Source organism: Saccopteryx bilineata, chromosome 8, assembly GCF_036850765.1.
Source record: "Saccopteryx bilineata isolate mSacBil1 chromosome 8, mSacBil1_pri_phased_curated, whole genome shotgun sequence".
Taxonomy (NCBI): Eukaryota; Metazoa; Chordata; class Mammalia; order Chiroptera; family Emballonuridae; genus Saccopteryx; species Saccopteryx bilineata.
Genome location: NC_089497.1, coordinates 83,703,019 through 83,724,222, shown reverse-complemented (window position 1 = coordinate 83,724,222; position 21,204 = coordinate 83,703,019). Strand labels below are relative to the sequence as shown.

At 40.1% G+C, this 21,204-nt stretch overlaps 1 protein-coding gene and 1 pseudogene across 2 annotated transcripts in view; both read right to left on the bottom strand.

Moving 5' to 3' along the window:
- Window positions 1-5,659: 5,659 nt before the first annotated feature.
- LOC136311715 (sister chromatid cohesion protein PDS5 homolog B pseudogene) lies at window positions 5,660-7,148 on the bottom strand (annotated as a pseudogene).
- Window positions 7,149-7,683: 535 nt separating this feature from the next.
- NCEH1 (neutral cholesterol ester hydrolase 1) overlaps window positions 7,684-21,204 on the bottom strand; it is a 90,854-nt gene continuing 77,333 nt past the window's right edge. For both annotated transcript variants that reach the window (XM_066241007.1, XM_066241008.1), the window contains 2 exons: window positions 17,267-17,438; window positions 7,684-11,695 (listed from right to left, as the gene is read on the bottom strand). In XM_066241007.1, coding sequence (XP_066097104.1) covers window positions 11,078-11,695; window positions 17,267-17,438 — 790 coding nt within the window. In that variant the 3' untranslated portion in view covers window positions 7,684-11,077. The remainder of the gene's footprint in view (window positions 11,696-17,266; window positions 17,439-21,204) is intronic.

The following is a 21,204-nucleotide window of genomic DNA, read 5'->3' as shown; positions in this document are numbered from 1 at the left end:
AAACCATAAGCATCTTAGAAGAAACATAGACAGTAAGCTCTCCGACATCTCTCGTAGCAATATATTTGCTGATTTATCTCCACGGGCAAGTGAAATAAAAGACAGGATAAACAAATAGAACTATATCAAACTAAAAAGCTTTTGCACAGCTAAAGACAACAAAACCAGAATAAAAAGACAAACTACACAATGGGAGAACATATTTGACAATACGTCTGGTAAAGGGTTAATAACCAACATTTATAAAGAACTTGTAAAACTCAACTCTAGGAAGATAAACAATCCAATCAAAAAATGGGCAAAAGAAATGAATAGACACTTCTCCAAAGAGAACATACAGTTGGCCAATAGGCGTATGAAAAAATGCTCAACATCACTAATCATTAGAGAAATGCAAATTAAAACCACAATGAGATATCACCTCACACCAGTCAGAATGGCACTCATCAACAAAACAACACAGAGTAAGTGCTGGTGAGGATGTGGAGAAAAGGGAACCCTCTTGCACTGCTGGTGGGAATGCAGACTGGTGCAGCCACTGTGGAAAACAGTATGGAGATTCCTCAAAAAATTAAAAATCAAACTGCTTTTTGACCCAGCTATTTCACTTTTAGGAATATATCCCAAGAACAGCACAGCACTATTTCAAAAGCAGAAATGAACCCCTATGTTTATGGCAGCATTTTTCACAATAGCAAAGATCTGGAAACAGCCCAAGTGTCCATCAGTAGATGAGTGGATTAAAAAGCAGTGGTACATATGTACAATGGAATACTATGAGGCCATGAAAAAGAGGAAATCTTACCTTTTGTGACAACATGGATGGACATGAAAATTATTATGTTAAGTGAAATAAGCTAGGCAGAAAAAGGAAAATATCATATGACTTCACTCATTTGAGGAATCCAATGAACAATGCGAACTGAGGAACAGATTTGATACAGAGGAGAGATCAAAGGGACCAGAGGAAAAGAGGACAGAGGGAAAGGGGATGATAGGATGGGATAAACCTGAAGGGAAGGGGGGAGGGCGCTACGGGGAAGGAGGTAAAGGAGATGCTGAAGGGAATACGGGGGAGGGGGAATGCATTCGGGGCAACACTAGAAGCTATGTAACCTCAATAAATTAAAATCAATAAAAAATAAACAACAACAACAAAAAAACGTAGAACATCATTTTTCTTTTCTGTTAGCCTTTTCCCAAATTGATAGCAAATATCTACCGTGAATAAAAACAGGTAAAAGGAAAAAAAAAAACAAAAAACAACAGAAAAACAATAAAAGACAAAGCACTTTGGTGGGCAGAGAATTGAGTCATGCTTTAAAAATAATCAATGTGAGTCCTTTTGTGTTTTGTTTTGCTTTTTTTGTGAACGCAGACATTTCTCTCAGGCATTTATACCGGGATTTTAAAGTCTCTCTATTAAAAAAGAAATACCCAATTTAATTTGCTCTGTGATGGAAAGGCTTTTTATTTACCTCTAATAGAAAGTAGTAGGAAGGTAGTGGGAAACCTGTTTATTCCAGGCAAAACATAAGCAACAGTTTTGTAGGGTGACTAAATTCTATTTACTGTCAAGAGTGCCCTCTGCTGGCTATCGCTTTGAATTAAAAAAATACCCAGGCTTCAGGATTTCATTTGTTGATCAAATGAGGTTTTTAATACATTGGTTTAAAAACATATATATATACCTGAACGGGGGAAAAACTTTAGCGATTTTATTTTAAGTATACAAATAAGCAAATATAACAACAAGCAGGCAAAATGTTACATGTCATGAAAAGAGCACTGTTTTCATTATGACAACAGAGGAACAGTTAGTTGTTCAGGAAGGATTGAGTGCTTATTCTGTGAAAGGCACTGTGTCAGGCGTTGGGGGCCACAAACGTGATGCCAATATGACCCCACATCAAGATCTCAGAGTCTTGTGGGGGAGTCAGACCCACGAACAGTTACTTGGCCATGTGTAGAGTGCGATGGGAGACTGGAGGGATTCCCACATCGTACTGGGGAGGGAGGAGTTAGGAAGGGCTTCCTAGCGGATGCCGGCCCAGGAAAACAAAGCGGGGCAGGGAAAGGCATTCTGAGTAGAGGGAAGAGTATTAAGACATGTGCCAAACGTGTGCAGAACCTTGGCGACAAGCCCCGCGTTAGATGGCTTAGTGGGACTTGCAGGGCTCGTGATGCTGCACAACAGCAGTTCTCAGGTGTTTTGGCCTCAGGATTTTATCTTAAAATTTATTGAGGACCCTCTAAGATATTTAGTTCATATGGACTGTATTGCTTGATGATTACCACATTAGAAATTAAACAGAAATTTTGAACATAGTTGTTGATGTATTTACATGTTGCCTTAAGCCATACTTAAAAAAAAAACCCTGAAATTTTCTAAACACAAATGCATAAGAAGAGTGGTGTACACATTTGCAAAACTGCTAATGTCTGGTTTAATAGGAGCCAGCTGCCTCTCGTACCTCCTCTGCATCCCGTCTGTTGCAATACCACGTGTCCAGAAGCAGCTGAAAAACTCCACTGTAAACTCATGAAGCAAAACAGGAACAAAGGCAAACAACATCATAGTATTTTTATGAAAATAGTTTTATTTTGGGGGGCCCCAGGGGTGCACTTGGAGAACTGTGGTGGCAGACATAGAGAGAGACAAGCCCACGGAGAGCTGTGCACACAGTGCTGAGTACACGGAACCCTACCAGTGCACGTGTATAGTCAGGCGGGAGTCTTTTGTTGTTGTTTTAATGAGAGAGAGACAGACAGACAAACAAGGACAGACAGAGAAATAAGCATCAACTCATAGTTGCAGCACCTTAGTTGTTCATTGATTGATTTCTCCAGCCAAGCCAGTGACCCCTTGCTCAAGCCAGTGACCTTGGGCTCAAGCCAGCGACTATGGGATCATGTCTATGATTCCACACTTAAGCCGGCAACCTCAGGGTTTCAAACCTGGGTCCTTAGCATCCCGGGTCAACACTCTATCCACAGCGCACCTCCTGGTCAGGCAGACAGGCTTGAGTTTTAAATCATCCTATTTGCCTCTGTGTTGTGTTATATTTGAGGGGCATAAGACTTGAGTGAAGAAAACTAGTTATAAAGTTATTACAATTGTTTGGGCAGGAATTGATGAGAGACTCAGTGAAAGTAGTGTGTCCAGAGATGAAAAGAAGTTAATGGATTTTGAGAAATATTTAAGAAGTAGAATTGAGTAGACTTGGGGACTGATTAAGAGTTGGAGGACTGAGTTAGGGGGTAGAGAAAATGTCATAATTTTAGCTTGGGTAACTGGGATATATTCATGTGATTTTCAACTGCTTCAATCAAGGTATTGCTGACTCACCCAAGCAGAGGAATGACTTCCAGTAATACCCTTTCCCACACTTTGCTGAAGTGCGGGGCCAGATGTATTGAAATAAGAACTAATTGTATTGCACCTAGTACCAGAAGTTTGAAGGGAGGGGGAGGAAAACAAGATTAAAAATTAATGGGGGCCCTGGTCGGTTGGCTCAGCGGTAGAGCATTGGCCTGGTGTGTGGAAGTCCTGGGTTCGATTCATGGTCAGGGCACACAGGAGAAGTGCCCATCTGCTTCTCCACCCCTCCCCCTCTCTTCCTCTCTATCACTCTCTTCCCCTCCTGCAGTCAAGGCTCCATTGGAGCAAAGTTGGCCTGGGCACTGAGGACGGCTCCATGGCCTCTGCCTCAGGTGCTAGAATGGCTCCGGCCACAACGGAGCAATGCCCCAGATGGGCAGAGCATCGCCCCCTGGTGGGCGTGCCAGGTGGATCCTGGTCAGGCACATGCCCGAGTCTGACTGCCTCTCCACTTCTAACTTTGGAAAAATACAAAAAAATAAAATAAAAAATGAATGGGGCCAAAAGTTATCTGTGGAAGAATCTCCAAATCATCAGATATAGTTTTAAAATGTAATTAGAGGATTTTTTTCTTAGCAATGACTAGTCAAGACGGAAGTTCTCTCCTGGCAGGAACTGTCACTCCTTCCAAGAAGCTGTGGTGTCTCTTTTCCCTCTCCTTGATTCTGGGCTGGTCCTGTGATTTGCTTTGACCAACAGAATCTGATGATTTGATGCTGAGTAATTTCAAAACTTGTATCTTAGAAGATACAAAGCTTCCTGCTTTTGCATACTGACTGAGAATGATCCTTCCAACCTGGAATTCAGAATTTCATTTCGAGAGGGAAGCATATGGAGGCGAACCAAGTCACTTAGCTAACAGCCAGCCACAGCTGCCAGCCATGTAGTGTGCCACAGGGATGTCCAAGCCCAGCAGAACGCTGATGGCTGGGCTCCAGGTCAACACTATGTTCAGCAGATGACCCACAAGCTAAGCTCAGTCAACCCAGAATCATGCAGTAACAAATGGCTATTATTTTAACATAGCAGTTTCAGAGTAATAGGTCACTCAGCAAGAGATAACCAAAACAATTGTGTTTGGACCAAAAGTAGAATAAAATGGAGATAAAGGGACCAAAAGGGAGTTCCTTCTGGACAGGACAGTGCTTCTCACAGAAGGAATGAGTAGAGTGAGAGTTAAAGATGAAAGAGGGAGGAGATGTTATTTCAGCAAGTCCTTGACTGGAACAGGAATGAATTGGATTGCGGACAGAAATTGAGGTACTGGCTTTGTATAAAAGGCAGTAACCTCATTCTAGGAGAGTGGTGGAAATGAAGTCAGGAGGGGTGTATTACTTAGCTTAGTGAGCCATTTATCTTAAAGTAAAATGCTTAAAATACCTTTTATCTGCAGCCAAGCAAATAAGTGTTTATTATTTATTTGATGAATTTAACCCAAATAAAGTAGAATTTGATTTCTTGTTTAAAATAATAATGAAAACAGAAAGAAGGAAAGACTACATCCTAAAAGTGGTAAACTTGTTTTCATTAGTTAAAATTTCTCAAACTTTGACTTTGCCTTCAGTGGAACACTTGTGGTCTGTGTTATATAGATCATTTTGTAGGGCAGTTTGCAACAGTTTACTCAACAAAGCAGAACATCAGTCTCCATGAAGGCAAATGCAGGAAGGGCTTGAGTTGTGGAAGGATGAAAAGAAAGTCTTCACTTGACCCATTTTCTTAGAAACACTTTTTGCTTTAAAATTTGGCTGAGATTACTTTGAATTATTTAATTTTGCTTAGAAATATTAAAAAAAAATTTTTTACTTTCTGAAAACAATAGCTGTGTATTTTGTTGTCTGACCATTTAAACAATGTGTACATTACATAAATTGTTAACATTTAAAAATACAAAATATACAGTTGTTACTTGCCCCATAAAATTCAGTGTACTACAAGAGATGGAAAGAACAGTTTGACATTTGAAAAATACTTCACAGCATTTTTTTTTAGTGAGAGAGACAGACAGACAGACAGATAGACAGGAAGGGAGAGAGATGAGAAGCATTAACTCACAGTTGCGGCGACTTAGTTGTTCATTGATTGCTTTCTCATATGTGCCTTGACTGGGGGGCTGAAGCTGAGCCAATGACGCCTTACTTAAGCCAGCGACCTTTGGGCTCAAGCCAGTGACCACAGAGTCATGTCTATGACCCCACACTCAAGCCACTGGTCCCGCACTCAAGCTGGTGACCCTGGGGTTTTGAACCAGGTTCCTCAGCGTCCCAAGTCAATGCTCTACCCACTGCACCACCACCTGGTCAAGCCATACTTCACAATATTTAAATCCAGTGTGGCATACAAGTAATATAAATACTTTATTCTTTCTGTAGTTTCCAAATTATGGGGAACCATGTATGGAGCAAAGATCCATTCAACAAGCAATCAACCATAAACGTATTTTGATAATATATAGATAGCAATTTATTTTTGATAATCTGTTATGCAGCATATTTTCCAGCTGCTAATTGTAAAGCATACTTCTTAAAAATTTGGGGAAGTCTCATCATGGCTTTTTTGTGCACAATTTACCGATTGTCTAAAGTTGTCTCTCTCACAAAATTAAGATCTCTCACAAGCTCATTGGCCAGAACATGCTTTTGAGCAGCTGTACTAGAGACAGAGTAACATCTTGTCTAATAGCTTCCCCAGGGTCAGGTGACTTCACTTTAAGATAATCTATTAAATCCTTTACTAAATTGGTATGGTTCATGAAAGAGTTGCAAGCAAATTTCACACATTTCAGACGTCCTGGTGCATAAATGTCATTAACCTTCCCAAGTAAGGCTGCCAAAGTGGTTTGTTTTGAGATGCCCATTCTGAATTCTTTGTCCCAAACATTTTTGCCAGTGGTTTAACAACCTGCAGGCATTCCTCATTATCATTGCTCTTCAGTTTAAATTCAAGCTGGGATAAAACTGAGAGCAGCAAGTGACTATCAATATTATGGAGCTCCAAAATTAAGTAAAAAAAATGCTCTGACAAATCGCCGATAGGTATTTTCCCAAGCATTAGAACCTGATTTTGAAAATTTTAATGTGGTTCAATAGCTTGAGCTGAGCTGTCCCTCTTCAGTAAGGTCTTTCCTAAATCATATACTTGCTTGTTTCAACTCTTATAGGCAGGTTCCAGATTTACTGAAACTGCATCCAAAAGCTCCTAAGATACTATATCACCTTTACATATAATAGAACTCATGAGGTCTACCATGTGCATATGAACTTTTTGATGGTGGCCATTGTTTACAACTAAAAATAATGTCCTGTATAATTGCATAAAATTTTCATTGCTGTCTTCCAACACAAAGCATACATTATATGACTTGACCCAAGCAACATTCTCAAGTCAATAAAAATACCTATTGAATTGTGGGCTCTTTGTATACTCTAACTCCTCCAACTGCCTTGTTACAAACATCAACATAGCCTTTGGTTTATCAGAGGGTCTGTAAGGAGCATCAGGAGCACAAACTCTGAAAACATCCTCAAGGCAGCAGGCCACCAGTAGGCGAACATCTTTCTCAGGATGCTTGAGGAAAAAGTCTGAATCAAGATGTAAAGCCAGGTTTAAATAAAAGTCCTTTCTTCTTCAGGGTCTGGGTCCATGTTCATGAACATTTTCCCAACCATCTTGCCATCCTCTCTTTAGATATTTTATCTGAGATTTCCTGGACACTAGGAGGGTAAGTCGTTTTTCCATCATTGATCCTCATCTTTGAATGAGCCATGTTGCAAGTATTTTTACCCCACCCTAGGTTGCGCTGTTGCCTTCTATAACACCTCAAGTCTGGGTTTGGTGTCCCTTGTCTAGGTTTCCAGGACATCCCTGGGCTCCAGTGAAGGGAGGGCAGAACAGATTAGAGTCATGTGAGGAGAGACTGGGGTTTGTGGCTCCGAGGAGAATGCTGAAGGGTCAGCTACCAGGATCCCTGTGCAGGGTCCCTCTCCTACACTGCAGTTGCCATCTTTGTTAGGTGGAGCACTTTCCTCTTTGTGGCATCGGCCTGGGGGAATGCAATAGCCCCACCCTATGGGCTCTATATAATTTCTTTAAAAACTATATATTTGAGAAGTTTCCCCAATATGAGTAGTATATCCAGATATGAAACTAATGTCATCAAGGAGGCCCCTGAGCCACCTCTCTTGAAAGGCAGCTGGAGGATTCCAGTGGGCAGAAGATTTCGGCAGAACAGTGGAGAAGAATCTGAGAACAGCGAGAAAGAGAGAGGCAGGCGGGAACCAGAAAATAAGACCAGGAGCACATTGCCAGTTGGAGCCATTTTATTTCCAAACATGAATTAAAATAGACATATATTTTCTTACCTCCACGCTTATAAAATAGATTTGCTGCTAAAATCCTTCATAAAATCTGCCTTTCCCTTTGCAGTGTGATATATGCAAAAAGTCAAAGGTTAAAAGGTCATGCATAAAATTTCTGTCCACCAAGATATAATTATACAATAGTCTTAAATTCTTCATAAATTAATGATAAAACATTAAGACTAATTTATACTTCACTATATTTTGCTGCACTTCAAGATTTTTTTCTTCATATATTTATGTTCATATTTCACAAACAACGATATTACAAAAAACATTATCAACTTTTTCATAGAATAGGAAAACAAAACAAAGCCACAACACTAAAATATATGTCAATCTGCAGAGTACAAACTGAAAAAAAACAAACACAAAAACTAAAAGAAAATGAACTCACCCCAAACCTAAATACCTTCAACATAAACTCCATAGGCTTCCCAAAGGAGTTCTCAGCACTCAGATTTTTGGTTGGCTTATAGCCTTTCTTATACATAGTGGTTTTGCATCTCATGATTTGCAACTGTCATTATTACTAGGAGAATTTCAAGGTCTGAGGTGGGACACAGTGCAAGTCATTAGACAAATCATTCACATACATAAAAGCTGTCATAAAACTCAAGTATTTCATCAGAAAAAGTGCTTGACCCCCTTTTCTTTCACTCCCTTTCATCTGAGAGATCCCTTTAAGAATCTGGAATCTATTGTCTATAATTATTACAAGATTTGGTTTATAATTCCAGGGGCAGGGGATGTCATTTTAAGGAAGTCCATGCTTGTGTTATATTTTCTTTGCTTTATTAAGGTAGATAACCTCAAAATAAGGCCCGAACATTGGTTCCTTCAAAGGGTATAAAAAAACATAATGGTAAATGAGGAAAGTAGCTACCAGAAAGTTAGAACTAAAATCCTAATTTTTAAGAATAAAATTGCTTTGATGATGCATGTGTCTGTGTATGTGGAATAAATGACCTACAAAAAACAAAACAAAACGAAACACACCGTAGAAGAAAAGTTCAATGCAATTTGTCAGTCTGACAAAAGGGTTGGAATTTATAGTTGGAAGAAACTTCATAAATCAAGTAATCAATTCTCTTATGTTAGAGGAAAGAAAAGAGAGATGGTGGGTGACTCGCCTGGGTACATGAGCACGCTTCCTGCATGATTATTTTTATACATACACCGGCACACAGACATATGCACACACTGTTGCATTTACTTCTGTATTGTACATACAATGCTACTGGCTTATACAATAAATAAAAAATAACTGTGCATATTTTCATTTGCTATTTCATTGCCAGAAGTGGAAAACAGACATCTTTCAAATGAGCAAAAGGTTCAGTTCTCCCCAGTGGTAAATGTATTACCTTGTATCATTCCTTGGCTGGCCCGCTGCTCTCTGCAGTCCCTGGGAGAAGCACAGATCCCGGGAGGCTAAGAGTGGCAGGAAGGAGTACAGACGTACACAACTCACGTCAGAATTGGAGCTTCTTGTTATGCCGAAAGTATTTCCACTGGCAGTGAAGGCTCTACACCAAGTTAAACTTGGGTGACTAGAACTTCTGGCCTTGATGGAAGGAGATAATGGGGTTGTAAGCACCAGATGCCAAGGTTTGCCTTTCACCCCGAAGAATATGAGCGAGTGTTCCTCTGACCACAGAGAGCAAAAATGAGCATGTGTATCTTGTCTAAGCTCTAACCTATAGACTTAGATGTCTTAGTTTCTCCTTCTTTAATTTGTATATTCATGTGGACACCAAAATACTTAGGCCTAATATATAGTGGTATTAATAGCTATTTTACCATAAAATTACATGTGGATATAATTCTAAGGTAGTTTTTAAAAAATGTTATCATTTTTATTATTCATTATAGACTTCATTCTGAAAAATCTTGAGTCTAGCTATCTATATTAATGTTAAATAACTTAAAAGTAAACAATGCATTATATAGATACCAAAATAGCCCTATTTTAAAGCCATATAAGTGGAAAAGTTGAGTTTTAAGAATAAGCTAGACCTTCTACAGGTATTTTTCATAATTTTAAACTAATATTAAACATCTCTCTTTTTTTCTGGATATCCCAAATATATACACACTGCTCTTGGTAATTTCTGTCAGACGTATTCATTATGAAAACAATAGGTTGGTTCCTTTGTCTGTTTTTACTTGTTCTATAATGAAAAATTTATTCTAAATTTAAATAAATTTGGTCCCAAAAGTTGTCTTCCAAGGGGATGGCATAACCAAAAAACTTAATGTACAGACATCCAGTGCATGCAACCTTATATTTTCTAATAGTAGTGGTAGAAAGTAACCTTCAAGTATATTCATAATCCAACTGGATTTATAGATAGCTCTCTCATAAAATTAACACTTTAAAGGAAGAAAGTCATGGGAGAAACTTGTCCTTGCTCGAACACCTTTGCCAGAATTCCCATAGGAAACAAAACCATGCATCCACAAACGACAGAGGGCACTTGGTACCCAGCACTGAACTTAAAGTGCACACACTTGGCCCTGGCTGGTTGGCTCAGTGGTAGAGCATCGGCCTGGCGTGCAAGGGGTCCCAGGTTCGATTCCCGGCCAGGGCACACAGGAGAAGCGCCCATCTGCTTCTCCACCCCTCCCCCTCTCCTTCCTCTTTGTCTCTCTCTTCCCCTCCCTCATCGAGGCTCCATTGGAGCAAAGATGGCCCGGGCGCTGGGGATGGCTCCTTGGCCTCTGCCCCAGGCGCTCGAGTGGCTCTGGTCGCAACAGAGCGATGCCCCGGAGGGGCAGAGCGTCGCCCCCTGGTGGGCGTGCCGGGTGGATCCCGGTCGGGCACATGCGGGAGTCTGTCTGACTGTCTCTCCCCGTTTCCAGCTTCGGAAAAATACAAAAAAAAAAAAAAAAAAAAAAAAAAGTGCACACACTTAACAGTGCTCTGAACTCAAAGTAAACTCTAGAGAGTTGAAGAAGAGCCCACATCTTCTTAACTAATTAAAGGCTACTGTATCATCCAGAGCTGGAAGTATTTCTTCTAAAAAGAACTTCTTGAGGACAGCAGGACACACAGCTATTTCCGGCTCCTAGTCCTGCTTTCTGTAGCAGTAGGTATTCATAGTAGTTTGGCTAAAACAAGAACAGAGAGACTGGCCCACTTGGAGAACCCGAGTGAGATGTTTTTGTATTTATGTTAGTCAAATGCATTTAAAAAAATTAACATAAAGCAGGGCATGAAGATTCCATAGCTCATGAGTAACAAGGGGAAATTAGTGGTCTAAAAAGTGCATGTCTTTTCAAAGCAGGTACAGAAGGTCAAGAGGGGCACACACATTCTAGAAACTTTACTCCTTCACAGGTTTTGATCCAGCCACTTGATGTAACTATTCCTAGTTCGCATTCCCACTGAGAAGTTGGTGGGCCAGCTGGTGAAAATCATACAGCCGTGGAAGCCATCCTCAAAGTGATCGAGGGTCACCTCCACACCAGCACCCTCCAACCGCTTTGCATACATGATCCCATCATCTCTGAGCACATCGTGCTCACATGTAAGAATATAGGTCTTTGGGAGGTGCTGCAGGACTTCCTGGTCTGCGATGAGTGGGGCAGAACGGGCGTCCAGCAGCTGCGGGAGCTCCTGGACAATCCTGGCATTGCCGGTGGTCTGCACGACAGGTTTGAAATTCTTTGTGATGGATGCGGGCAAGAGGGACATCCAGTTCAGACGGGCCCGGAGCACAGCAGCCGCTTCCACGTCAAGTGAGGTGTGGTTGTTAACTATCATCGCCTGGACAAAGTCATAGTTGCCTTTGAAATAGTCCAGCCAGTACTTGACCATGATGTAGCGGGGCAGGATGGGGGCGTTCACATTTTGCTGATAGGAGGGTGTGTTAAAATCTAAAGCTTGGAGCACTGGGTAAATTAGAGCTTGCACTTTGAGCTTGTTTTTCAGGTTGGCATCTTGATTAAACTGGAGAAGAAGAAACAAACATAATTTTATTTTGCTTGGTTCCTTTTATAGAAACCGCACCTTAAAAAGTAGCTTAATGTGCTACAGTGGTACCTTGAGATACGAACAGACCAACATACGGATTTTTTAAGATATGACCTGTGATTCGGCCCGTATTTTTTTTTTTTAATAAATTTTTATTAATGGTAATGGGATGACATTAATAAATCAGGGTACATATATTCAAAGAAAACATGTCTAGGTTATTTTGTCATCAAATTATGTTGCAAACCCCTCGCCCAAAGTCAGATTGTCCTCCGTCACCCTCTATCTAGTTCTCTGGGCCCCTCCCCCTCCCCCTAACTCTCTCCCTCCCTCCCTCCCATGTCCTCCCTCCCCCCCCACCCTTGGTAACCACCACACTCTTGTCCATGTCTCTTAGTCTCATTTTTATGTTCCACCAATGTATGGAATCATGTAGTTCTTGTTTTTTTCTGATTTGCTTATTTCACTCCTTATAATGTTATCAAGATCCCACCATTTTGCTGTAAATGATCTGATGTCATCATTTCTTATGGCTGAGTAGTATTCCATAGTGTATATGTGCCACATCTTCTTTATCCAGTCTTCTATTGAAGGGCTTTTTGGTTGTTTCCATGTCTTGGCCACTGTGAACAGTGCTGCAGTGAACATGGGGCTACATGTGTCTTCACGTATCAATGTTTCTGAGGTTTTGGGGTATATACCCAGTAGAGGGATTGCTGGGTCATAAGGTAGTTCTATTTGCAGTTTTTTGAGGAACCACCATACTTTCCTCCATAATGGTTGTACTACTTTACAGTCCCACCAACAGTGAATGAGGGTTCCTTTTTCTCCACAGCCTCTCCAACATTTGCTATTACCCGTCTTGTTGATAATAGCTAATCTAACAGGAGTGAGGTGGTATCTCATTGTAGTTTTGATTTGCATTTCTCTAATAACTAATGAAGCTGAGCATCTTTTCATATATCTGTTGGCCATTTGTATCTCTTCCTGGGAGAAGTGTCTGTTCATGTCCTCTTCCCATTTTTTTATTGGATTGTTTGTTTGTTTGTTGTTGAGTTTTATGAGTTCTTTGTAAATTTTGGATATTAGGCCCTTATCTGAGCTGTCGTTTGAAAATATCAGTTCCCATATAGTTGGCTGTCTGTTTATTTTGATATCAGTTTCTCTTGCTGAGCAAAAACTTTTAATTCTGATGTAGTCCCATTCATTTATCTTTGCCTTCACTTCTCTTGCCATTGGAGTCAAGTTCATAAAATGTTCTTTAAAACCCAGGTCCATGATTTTAGTACCTATGTCTTCTTCTATGTACTTTATTGTTTCAGGTCTTATATTTAGGTCTTTGATCCATTTTGAATTAATTTTAGTACACGGGGACAGGCTGTAGTCGAGTTTCATTCTTTTGCATGTGGCTTTCCAGTTTTCCCAACACCATTTGTTGAAGAGGCTTTCTTTTCTCCATTGTGTGTTGTTGGCCCCTTTATCAAAGATTATTTGACCATATATATGTGGTTTTATTTCTGGGCTTTCTATTCTGTTCCATTGGTCTGAGTGTCTATTTTTCTGCCAATACCATGCTGTTTTGATTATCGTGGCCCTATAATATAGTTTAAAGTCAGGTATTGTAATGCCCCCAGCTTCATTCTTTTTCCTTAGGATTGTTTTGGCTATTCGGGGTTTTTTATAGTTCCATATAAATCTGATGATTTTTTGTTCCATTTCTTTAAAAAATCTCATAGGGATTTTGATGGGAATTGCATTAAATTTGTATATTGCTTTGGGTAATATGGCCATTTTGATTATATTTATTCTTCCTATCCAAGAACAAGGAATATTTTTCCATCTCATTGTATCTTTTTCGATTTCCCTTAACAATGCTTTGTAATTTTCATTATATAGGTCCTTTACGTTCTTTGTTATGTTTATTCCTAGGTATTTTATTTTTTTTGTTGCAATCGTGAAGGGGATTATTTTTTTGAGTTCGTTTTCTAATATTTCATTGTTGGCATATAGAAAGGCTATGGACTTTTGTATGTTAATTTTGTATCCTGCGACCTTACTGTATTGGTTTATTGTTTCTAATAATCTTTTTGTGGAGTCCTTCGGGTTTTCGATGTATAGGATCATATCATCAGCAAAAAGTGATAGCTTTACTTCTTCTTTTCCGATATGGATGCCTTTTATTTCTTTGTCTTGTCTGATTGCTCTGGCCAGAACTTCTAGTACCACGTTAAATAAGAGTGGAGAGAGTGGACAACCCTGTCTTGTTCCTGATTTAATGTAGAAAGTCCTCAGTTTTATGCCGTTTAATAGGATGTTGGCTGATGGTTTATCATATATGGCCTTTATCATGTTGAGATATTTTCCTTCTATACCCATTTTGTTGAGAGTCTTAAACATAAAATTGTGTTGTATTTTATCAAAATCGGCCCGTATTTTTGTTCAAGATCCAAGTGAAATTCCAAGATATGAGTCATGATTCAGGAAGCTGAAACTATTTGGCGTGTTGGCACACGGGTCCGGTATGGGCAGTTTGATATACGGGTTGACTGACTTATGAGCTCGGTTACAGTACAAATTAAATTTGTATCTCAAGGTACCACTGTACTTTGAATCACTCAAGGGGGTACGGTTGCTATATTTCTAGCAAGTGTGGGATTAATATAGTTTTTAAAAAAATTCTCATACCCACCACCACCCTACCAAGCCACTGGATACTATTCGAGAAATGTATGATGTTTGCAACTCATAATTTTGAGTGAACACTTCAAAGGTACATGATCTCTTAGACCTTTAAACCTTCACTAACATGTTACTTTTATCTATCCTCTGATACTTAGCCACTTACTGGGCATTATGGATGGATAATGTGGGAACTTCATTTGGTTCTGTATTCCCTGCAAGGCCCAAGTAGACAATGGCTTCCTAGCGAGAAGAACTAGTCTGACTCTTCCAAAGAAGAAGGGTCGGCATGTGAACAAATGGCAGGACTCCAAAGCATTGTTTAGAAGTCCAGGGCAGGTGGTGCGACGCGCACAGTCCTCACGCTTGGGGAGAGAGGGAGAATTCCTCAGGGCTGGCGCGTGTCTCGCTCTGCTCAGTGAGCACGTGCCCCGAGTGCGGCCGAAGGGGGAGGGTGCCGCATCTCAGCAGCTCTCAGCCCCCCATGCTTTTCCCCAAAGTGAATGAACTGCCTCATTTTGTCATTCTAGTGTTTCAAATGATTTATTTTTCATGTAACATGTAAAAGACAGCTATCTAGCTCACTGTAGGCAACTAAACAATCTTCAAGGTAACTCTAGCCGTACAAGTTTGTTTCACACCAGCCTTGGAAGCCCATCCCCAGAGAAGCTGTAACTTCTCTGTAAAAGCAAGAGGAAGTGATCAGTAAATAGTCTATTCATATGTGCCAGGAATTGTATACACATCCTCTCACTAACCTCATTTTTCTGAGGCTCAGAGAGGTTGAGGGTCTTGCTCATAGCCCCGTAGCTCCCAAAGGGAACCTAGATTCCACCCCAGTTCTGTCTGGTTTTAAATCCTCCCCAGTGTACCAGGACTCACTGCTTACTGCACCTGGACACATGGATAGCAAGCCTGCCAACACCAAGCGCACAATCAAGTTCCTTAATTACAGCAAAGGGGAAGAAACCAAGGTACACCACATATAAAAAGGCAGGTGCTACTTGAAAATACAAAAAAAAAAAATTGGAGGAGAGAAAACAAATGCTATTTGTAAGATATTTATATATTAAACAAAAAACTTTGCAGCCAAAGCTTTTCTAGAGGAAACCGTTTAGTCAACCATATGCGAGCCAGAAAAATGACCAGGTCCCAGGGCATGCAGTTGAGCCACCAGCAGCAGGGCTAGAAGCAGAAGACAGTCACACCCACTGTCCCGGAGCTGACAGGGAGGGAGGGCCCTTTTATACATGGGTTTGAGGAAGATGTAGTTGTTTGAAAGAAATTACACTGGCTCTATATGGGAGGGAGCGTGACTCAGGGAGTTCTAGGATAGATGCGTAAGGCTGAAATATGTCCTCCTTCTGGACTGGATGTGGACAATACTCTGGAGAGTTCACGCATAAGCAGGATGCACAGTATCTGGTCATCAGCTATTTTTTTTAGATAGTCACTTAGAAGTTTTACCATATGTTGGGCAGATAGAGTATATTATGCTCACTTTGTTAAATATGATGCTGCCCATGAAGAGGCTTGCCCAGGTGATATTAATGTGTGTTGAGAATCCTTGTAGCCTGGGGCTTGGTTTTGGGATTAAGCCTTTCCCACCCTTTTTTGATGTGGGGTGGTACAATCCAATCATGCCTCAGAGAAGTGACTTTGTATTAGAAACTTCCCTACTTTGTATATTGGATTAGAGGTTGTGAAGCTACAGTATAAAGTGGGGGCGGAACGGGAGTTTGCGCTCTTGGTTCCTGAGATTATCATTAGAAGAGAGAGCAGAGGAGAGCAGAGAAAGGCCACGTGGAGGAGGCCAGGAGAAGCAGCCAAGATGGTGGAGTGCTGAGTGAGATGCCAGTTAGTGCAGTTTGTATTTGGGATAAGGAAGGAGATGGGGAACTGAGGAGAATAAGGCTGGTGAGCTAGAAACCTTTGATTCTAGGAAACTCGGATAAGTCAGTGGCTTTGTGAGCACTGAATGTGATTGGGTTTTGGAGCCTAGTGTGTATGTTTTTACTTGCCCGCCGGGTGCAAGCTAGAATTAAAGACTATGGCCCATCAGTTTGTGACTCCATTGTTTTTTTGCCGACTGTCCAAATCCAATACGAACCTGCATGGGCCAGGCGGCTGCTGTGATAGTGGCCCTGCCCGTGCCTTCTGGCTTTACAACATATGTTCAGGAATGTGAGCAGTCTTTTGCTGGATAGAGCTGGAGGCTCCTTAACTGGTTACCTCTTACCTCTTCTTCCATCCTCCATCCTGCTGTGACTTAATTTAGGCCAGCTCAGAGATTTTCTTTTGTCAAATCCATAACACACAAAAAAAGTACTTATGTTGGAGTTTAGACAGCTGCCCCAAATTTTGTTTTCAAAAAATTTTACCAAGTAAAGCTCAGACTTATTACATTTAAAGCAACAGAACCATTTAATATGTTCTTTGATATTAAAAAAAAAAACATTGGGAGATACTTTTTAATTTTTTAATTTGGCTCAAAATTCTAAGGAAACAATCTCAGCGATCATTTAAGCAAAAATACCCTGTTTTAGGAAGTCCAACATGGAACAGGAGCAGGAGACACTTAATTTCCATGAATCCCCTGAGGAACAAGGGAGGCCTCTAGAATGTTAGACCTCTTGTCACATTGATTGTACTCAAGGCCTTTACCAGGACTCAGAGATGACATGTCTTTCAGTGACCCTACTCCAGAAGGATCTCAGAGCTCTTCAAGTTCAGTTACCAGAATAACTTGGCCACATAGTGACCAGCCCACCTGGCTAAGTCTTTGCTATTTGTGCTGGAATGCATACTGGTTTCCGGGACACTACCATGAACTCTCTCCTACTGCTGCACCTCACAGCAGTCTGTTACCTGTTGGCTTAAAGCAGCAGCCAAATTCCCACCAGCACTGTCACCAGAAATGCCAATTCTGCCTGGGTCAACTGAATACTTCTGTAAGACTTCTGGCCGCAGGAAATACTTCGTAGCACGTAGAACATCGTGAATTTGCTCAGGAAAATAAACCTTTGGAACTAGTCTGTATCTGTGAAGACAAAAGTTGCATTCATTTAAGGACTTCACCAAGTCTTAACAGTCCATTTGTAGTTTAAGGAGACACTGGTTCATTTGATGCCAGAAAAAAACAGGTAAGGAGTGGAAATAAATATAAAAATAAACCATTTGTTTTCTTGAAAATCAAATACTTAGTTTTAGAATGCAATGATTTTGTATTATCAATAATTCTTCTTTTTTCTTGACTATCAGCCACCAAACCAAACAAAAACAAACACCTACCACCACTACCAATGCAAAAATGAAACTTTAAAGTAAAAGGCAGATGTCAATTACTAGGTAACAGATAGACCACAATAGATTTGGAGTTTTATTTCTGGAAGTCAATGTTCCATTCATACCAACTCTGGGCTAGAAGGTGCCTCAGCAGCATTAATTACCTCGCTGGTTTCATGTTAAATGAGTCCATATGGCATTCTTCATGATTTATGTGTTAAATGTAGTAAAACTGTACTCCACTAAACAGGCCATGCCAGTCGGACATTAAACCCAAGCGATACATTCACTCTTTGGAAGGCTGAAACTAAAATGCCAGTTGTCAACAGCAAAAAGGAAGTCAGATATGCCAGACAGCCCAGCGCAGGCCCTCTGGAACCCCTCTGGGGCTTTTCCTACTGCCCCTTTGCAAGATCAAAGTCCCTTTGGGATCCTGCTCTGTTCATTTAGTAGGATTCATATTCCCTTAAGAGTCCCCAATACCCTGGCTTTGTCAAATGCTCATGTCATCTTACTAATCCATACTTGGTAGTCTTGTCTTGGAGGGTCCTCTCAGTCTCCACCTCCTTCCTTGCTTATTAATTCTCACTTATCCTTTAATCTTTTAGGGCAGTGGTCCCCAACCCCCAGGCCACAAACCATACCGGTCTGTGGGCCATTTGGTACCGGTCCGCAGAGAAAAAATAAATAATTTACGTTATTTCCGTTTTATTTATACTTAAGTCTGAACGATGTTTTAGTTTTAAAAAATGACCAGATTCCCTCTGTTACATCCGTCTAAGACTCACTCTTGACGCTTGTCTCGGTCACGTGATACATTTATCCGTCCCACCCTAAAGGCCGGTCCGTGAAAATATTTTCTGACATTAAACCGGTCCGTGGCCCAGAAAAGGTTGGAGAGCACTGCTTTTTGATGTGGCATCCTCCAGGCAGCCTTCTTTGACTCGAACGCCACTGCCTCTGGGGCTGAGCTAGCTACTACTCCTCACTACTTCCGTGTGTATATTACTGATCTTACTGTCTCATCTTGAAATGGTTCTTTATGTATTCTTCTAAAGAGTGTGTTCTCTGCTATCAGAGACTGTGTTCCATTCAGCACTGTGTTTCCAGTATATATCAATGTGCCAGGCACATAATCACCCATTCAGTAAAACTTTTGTGAGTATTGATATACCTTCATTATGCAAATGAAAAAAACTGAGGCACAGAAAAGTTACTTGATTTATAAATAAGTCGAACACAGATCAAAACAAGGTAGAATAGAAACTTCTTAATTAAAATCTAATAATAGTTAGGAAATCAGATCTTTTGATTTCCATTTAATAATTAGCATTCTTATTCTCAGAAACTATTTTTTCTAAGCTACTCTAATATAAGGCCATTTATTTCATCCATCTAAAATCCAGATATTTAACTAGGTATCTTCACATTCAGTGTACATACAGTCAAATGGACAAATATTTGTGAAATACTTTGATAAAAAATAATGTAGATCCAGTCACTTGGGAATCACTACATTTAAAAAATCTAAATGCAGTAAGAAATTCCCTCAGTGGTTGCCTTATGACAGATACAATGAGTTTTCTAATTTCCTTATTTTTCCATCAATTAATTATCCAAAATGTGTTTTTCTCTAGTTGATTTTCACCATGTCTTAAAGCGGCTGCTGTAGTAGTCTATTGGTAATAATTAGAGAAAGGAGTAGGATTGTATCATTTTGTCCACTAGGTGGAGAAATCTCACGTTATTCTATTTACCCTCAATTCTGAGATGAGCTCTCAAAGTTTTAAATTTTTTTAAGTTAGATTTATTGGGGTGATATTGGTTAGTAAAGATATAGGTTGCAGGTGTACAATTCTGTACACATCATCTGTACACTGCACTGTGTGCTCACCACCCCAAGTCAGGTCTCCTTCCATCCCCTTTATCCCCTTTATCCTTTTCTAACTCCTCACAATCCCCTCTTCCCTCTTGTAATCACACTGTTGTCTGTGTCGGAGTTTTTTCTTTGTGTAATCCCTTCACCCTTTCCAACCAGGCTCCAACCCCCATCCCCTCTGACAGCTGTCAGTCTGTTCTCTATCTATGAGTCTGTTTTCATTTTGATTGTTACTTTATTTTGTTCATTAGATTCCACATATAAGTGAAATCATACGGTACTTGTCTTTCTCTGATTGGTTTATTGCACTTAACATAATATCCTCCAGGTCCATCCAACTGCATTATTACCAAGCTGAATTCTTAATTCTTCCAATGAAATGAAAACAAATGCACTTTAGGACTCAAGTTGTGAAAATAAAGGCTATTTTGTCTCAGCAAGATTCTATATATTATAATAAACTGTTTTACTGGTGGCCTAGGAGGTCAGAATATATTCTACTAGTATACATACTTGAATTAAATTTTCAGGGGTTGCTTCCCAAAAAGTCTTACTGATTTTAAATAAAAAGAAATTTATAACCTAAAACACACAAACAAAAGCCATGCTACTGCCTCAAATCTTATCAATAATTAGCTCTGATAACAGAGTAAATATATTTAAATATGAACAGGTTACGATGGAAGAGTCTTCCTGAAGCCCTTAAAGACCTATCTCCCTACCCCTTCCTTTACCTTTGTTCAAGCTGGAAACATTCTCTAATTTCATTCAGTAAGAAGGGACACTATTTTCAGACACTGTGAAACTAGATAGGTCTGAGGTCATCTAGTGTAAGATGAGCCTTCAAAGGAACTTGAAATTGACCAGAAGAATATAACAAAAGTTCCGTAATATCTTTATAGACACAGAAAACAAAATCAGGAGAAAATTTATGAATGGTACAGCCAAAGAAAGCATGCATAAATACAGTATCTGCTGTTTTATTCAAAGCTATACCCCTGAAAAATACTGAAGGAGGATTCTGCCTTTTCGTTTTTTTATTTTTAAAATTGTAGATCTTGAGTAAAAGCACCTGATGAATTCTAGCAAATAATAGTCTCAATTTCCCCAACTCAATGCAGGGTTTGATGACTCTTCAATGCCAGCCTTTGCCTATCTACTACTGTGTCTGTCTCCTGTTAAAAGAACAAAATTTACTGTAAACTCAAGAATGAGACTTAATTAATTTAATATATGTGTACACTCCATAAGAATGATCTCTTTCCTGCTAGGTGAGTGTTGGGCAGATAAAATATATTATGCTCACTTTGTTAAGGATGGCGCTGTCCACGTGGAGGCTGTCACCCAGGTGATATTAATGTGTGTTGGGGGCGGGCTGTGGGCAGGCAGAATCCTTGTAGCCTGTGGCTTGGTTTTGAGATTAAGCCTTTCCCACCCTTTTTGATGTGGGGTGGTGCAATCCGATCATACCCCAGATAAGTGACTTGGTATTAGAGATTTCCCTATTTTGTATATTGGATTAAAGGTTATGGATCTACACTATAAAATGGGGGCAGAACAGGAGCTAGCTCTCTTAGTTCCTGAGATTAATATTAGAGGAGAGAGCAGAGAGGAGAGCTGAGAGAGGCCATGTGGAAGAAGC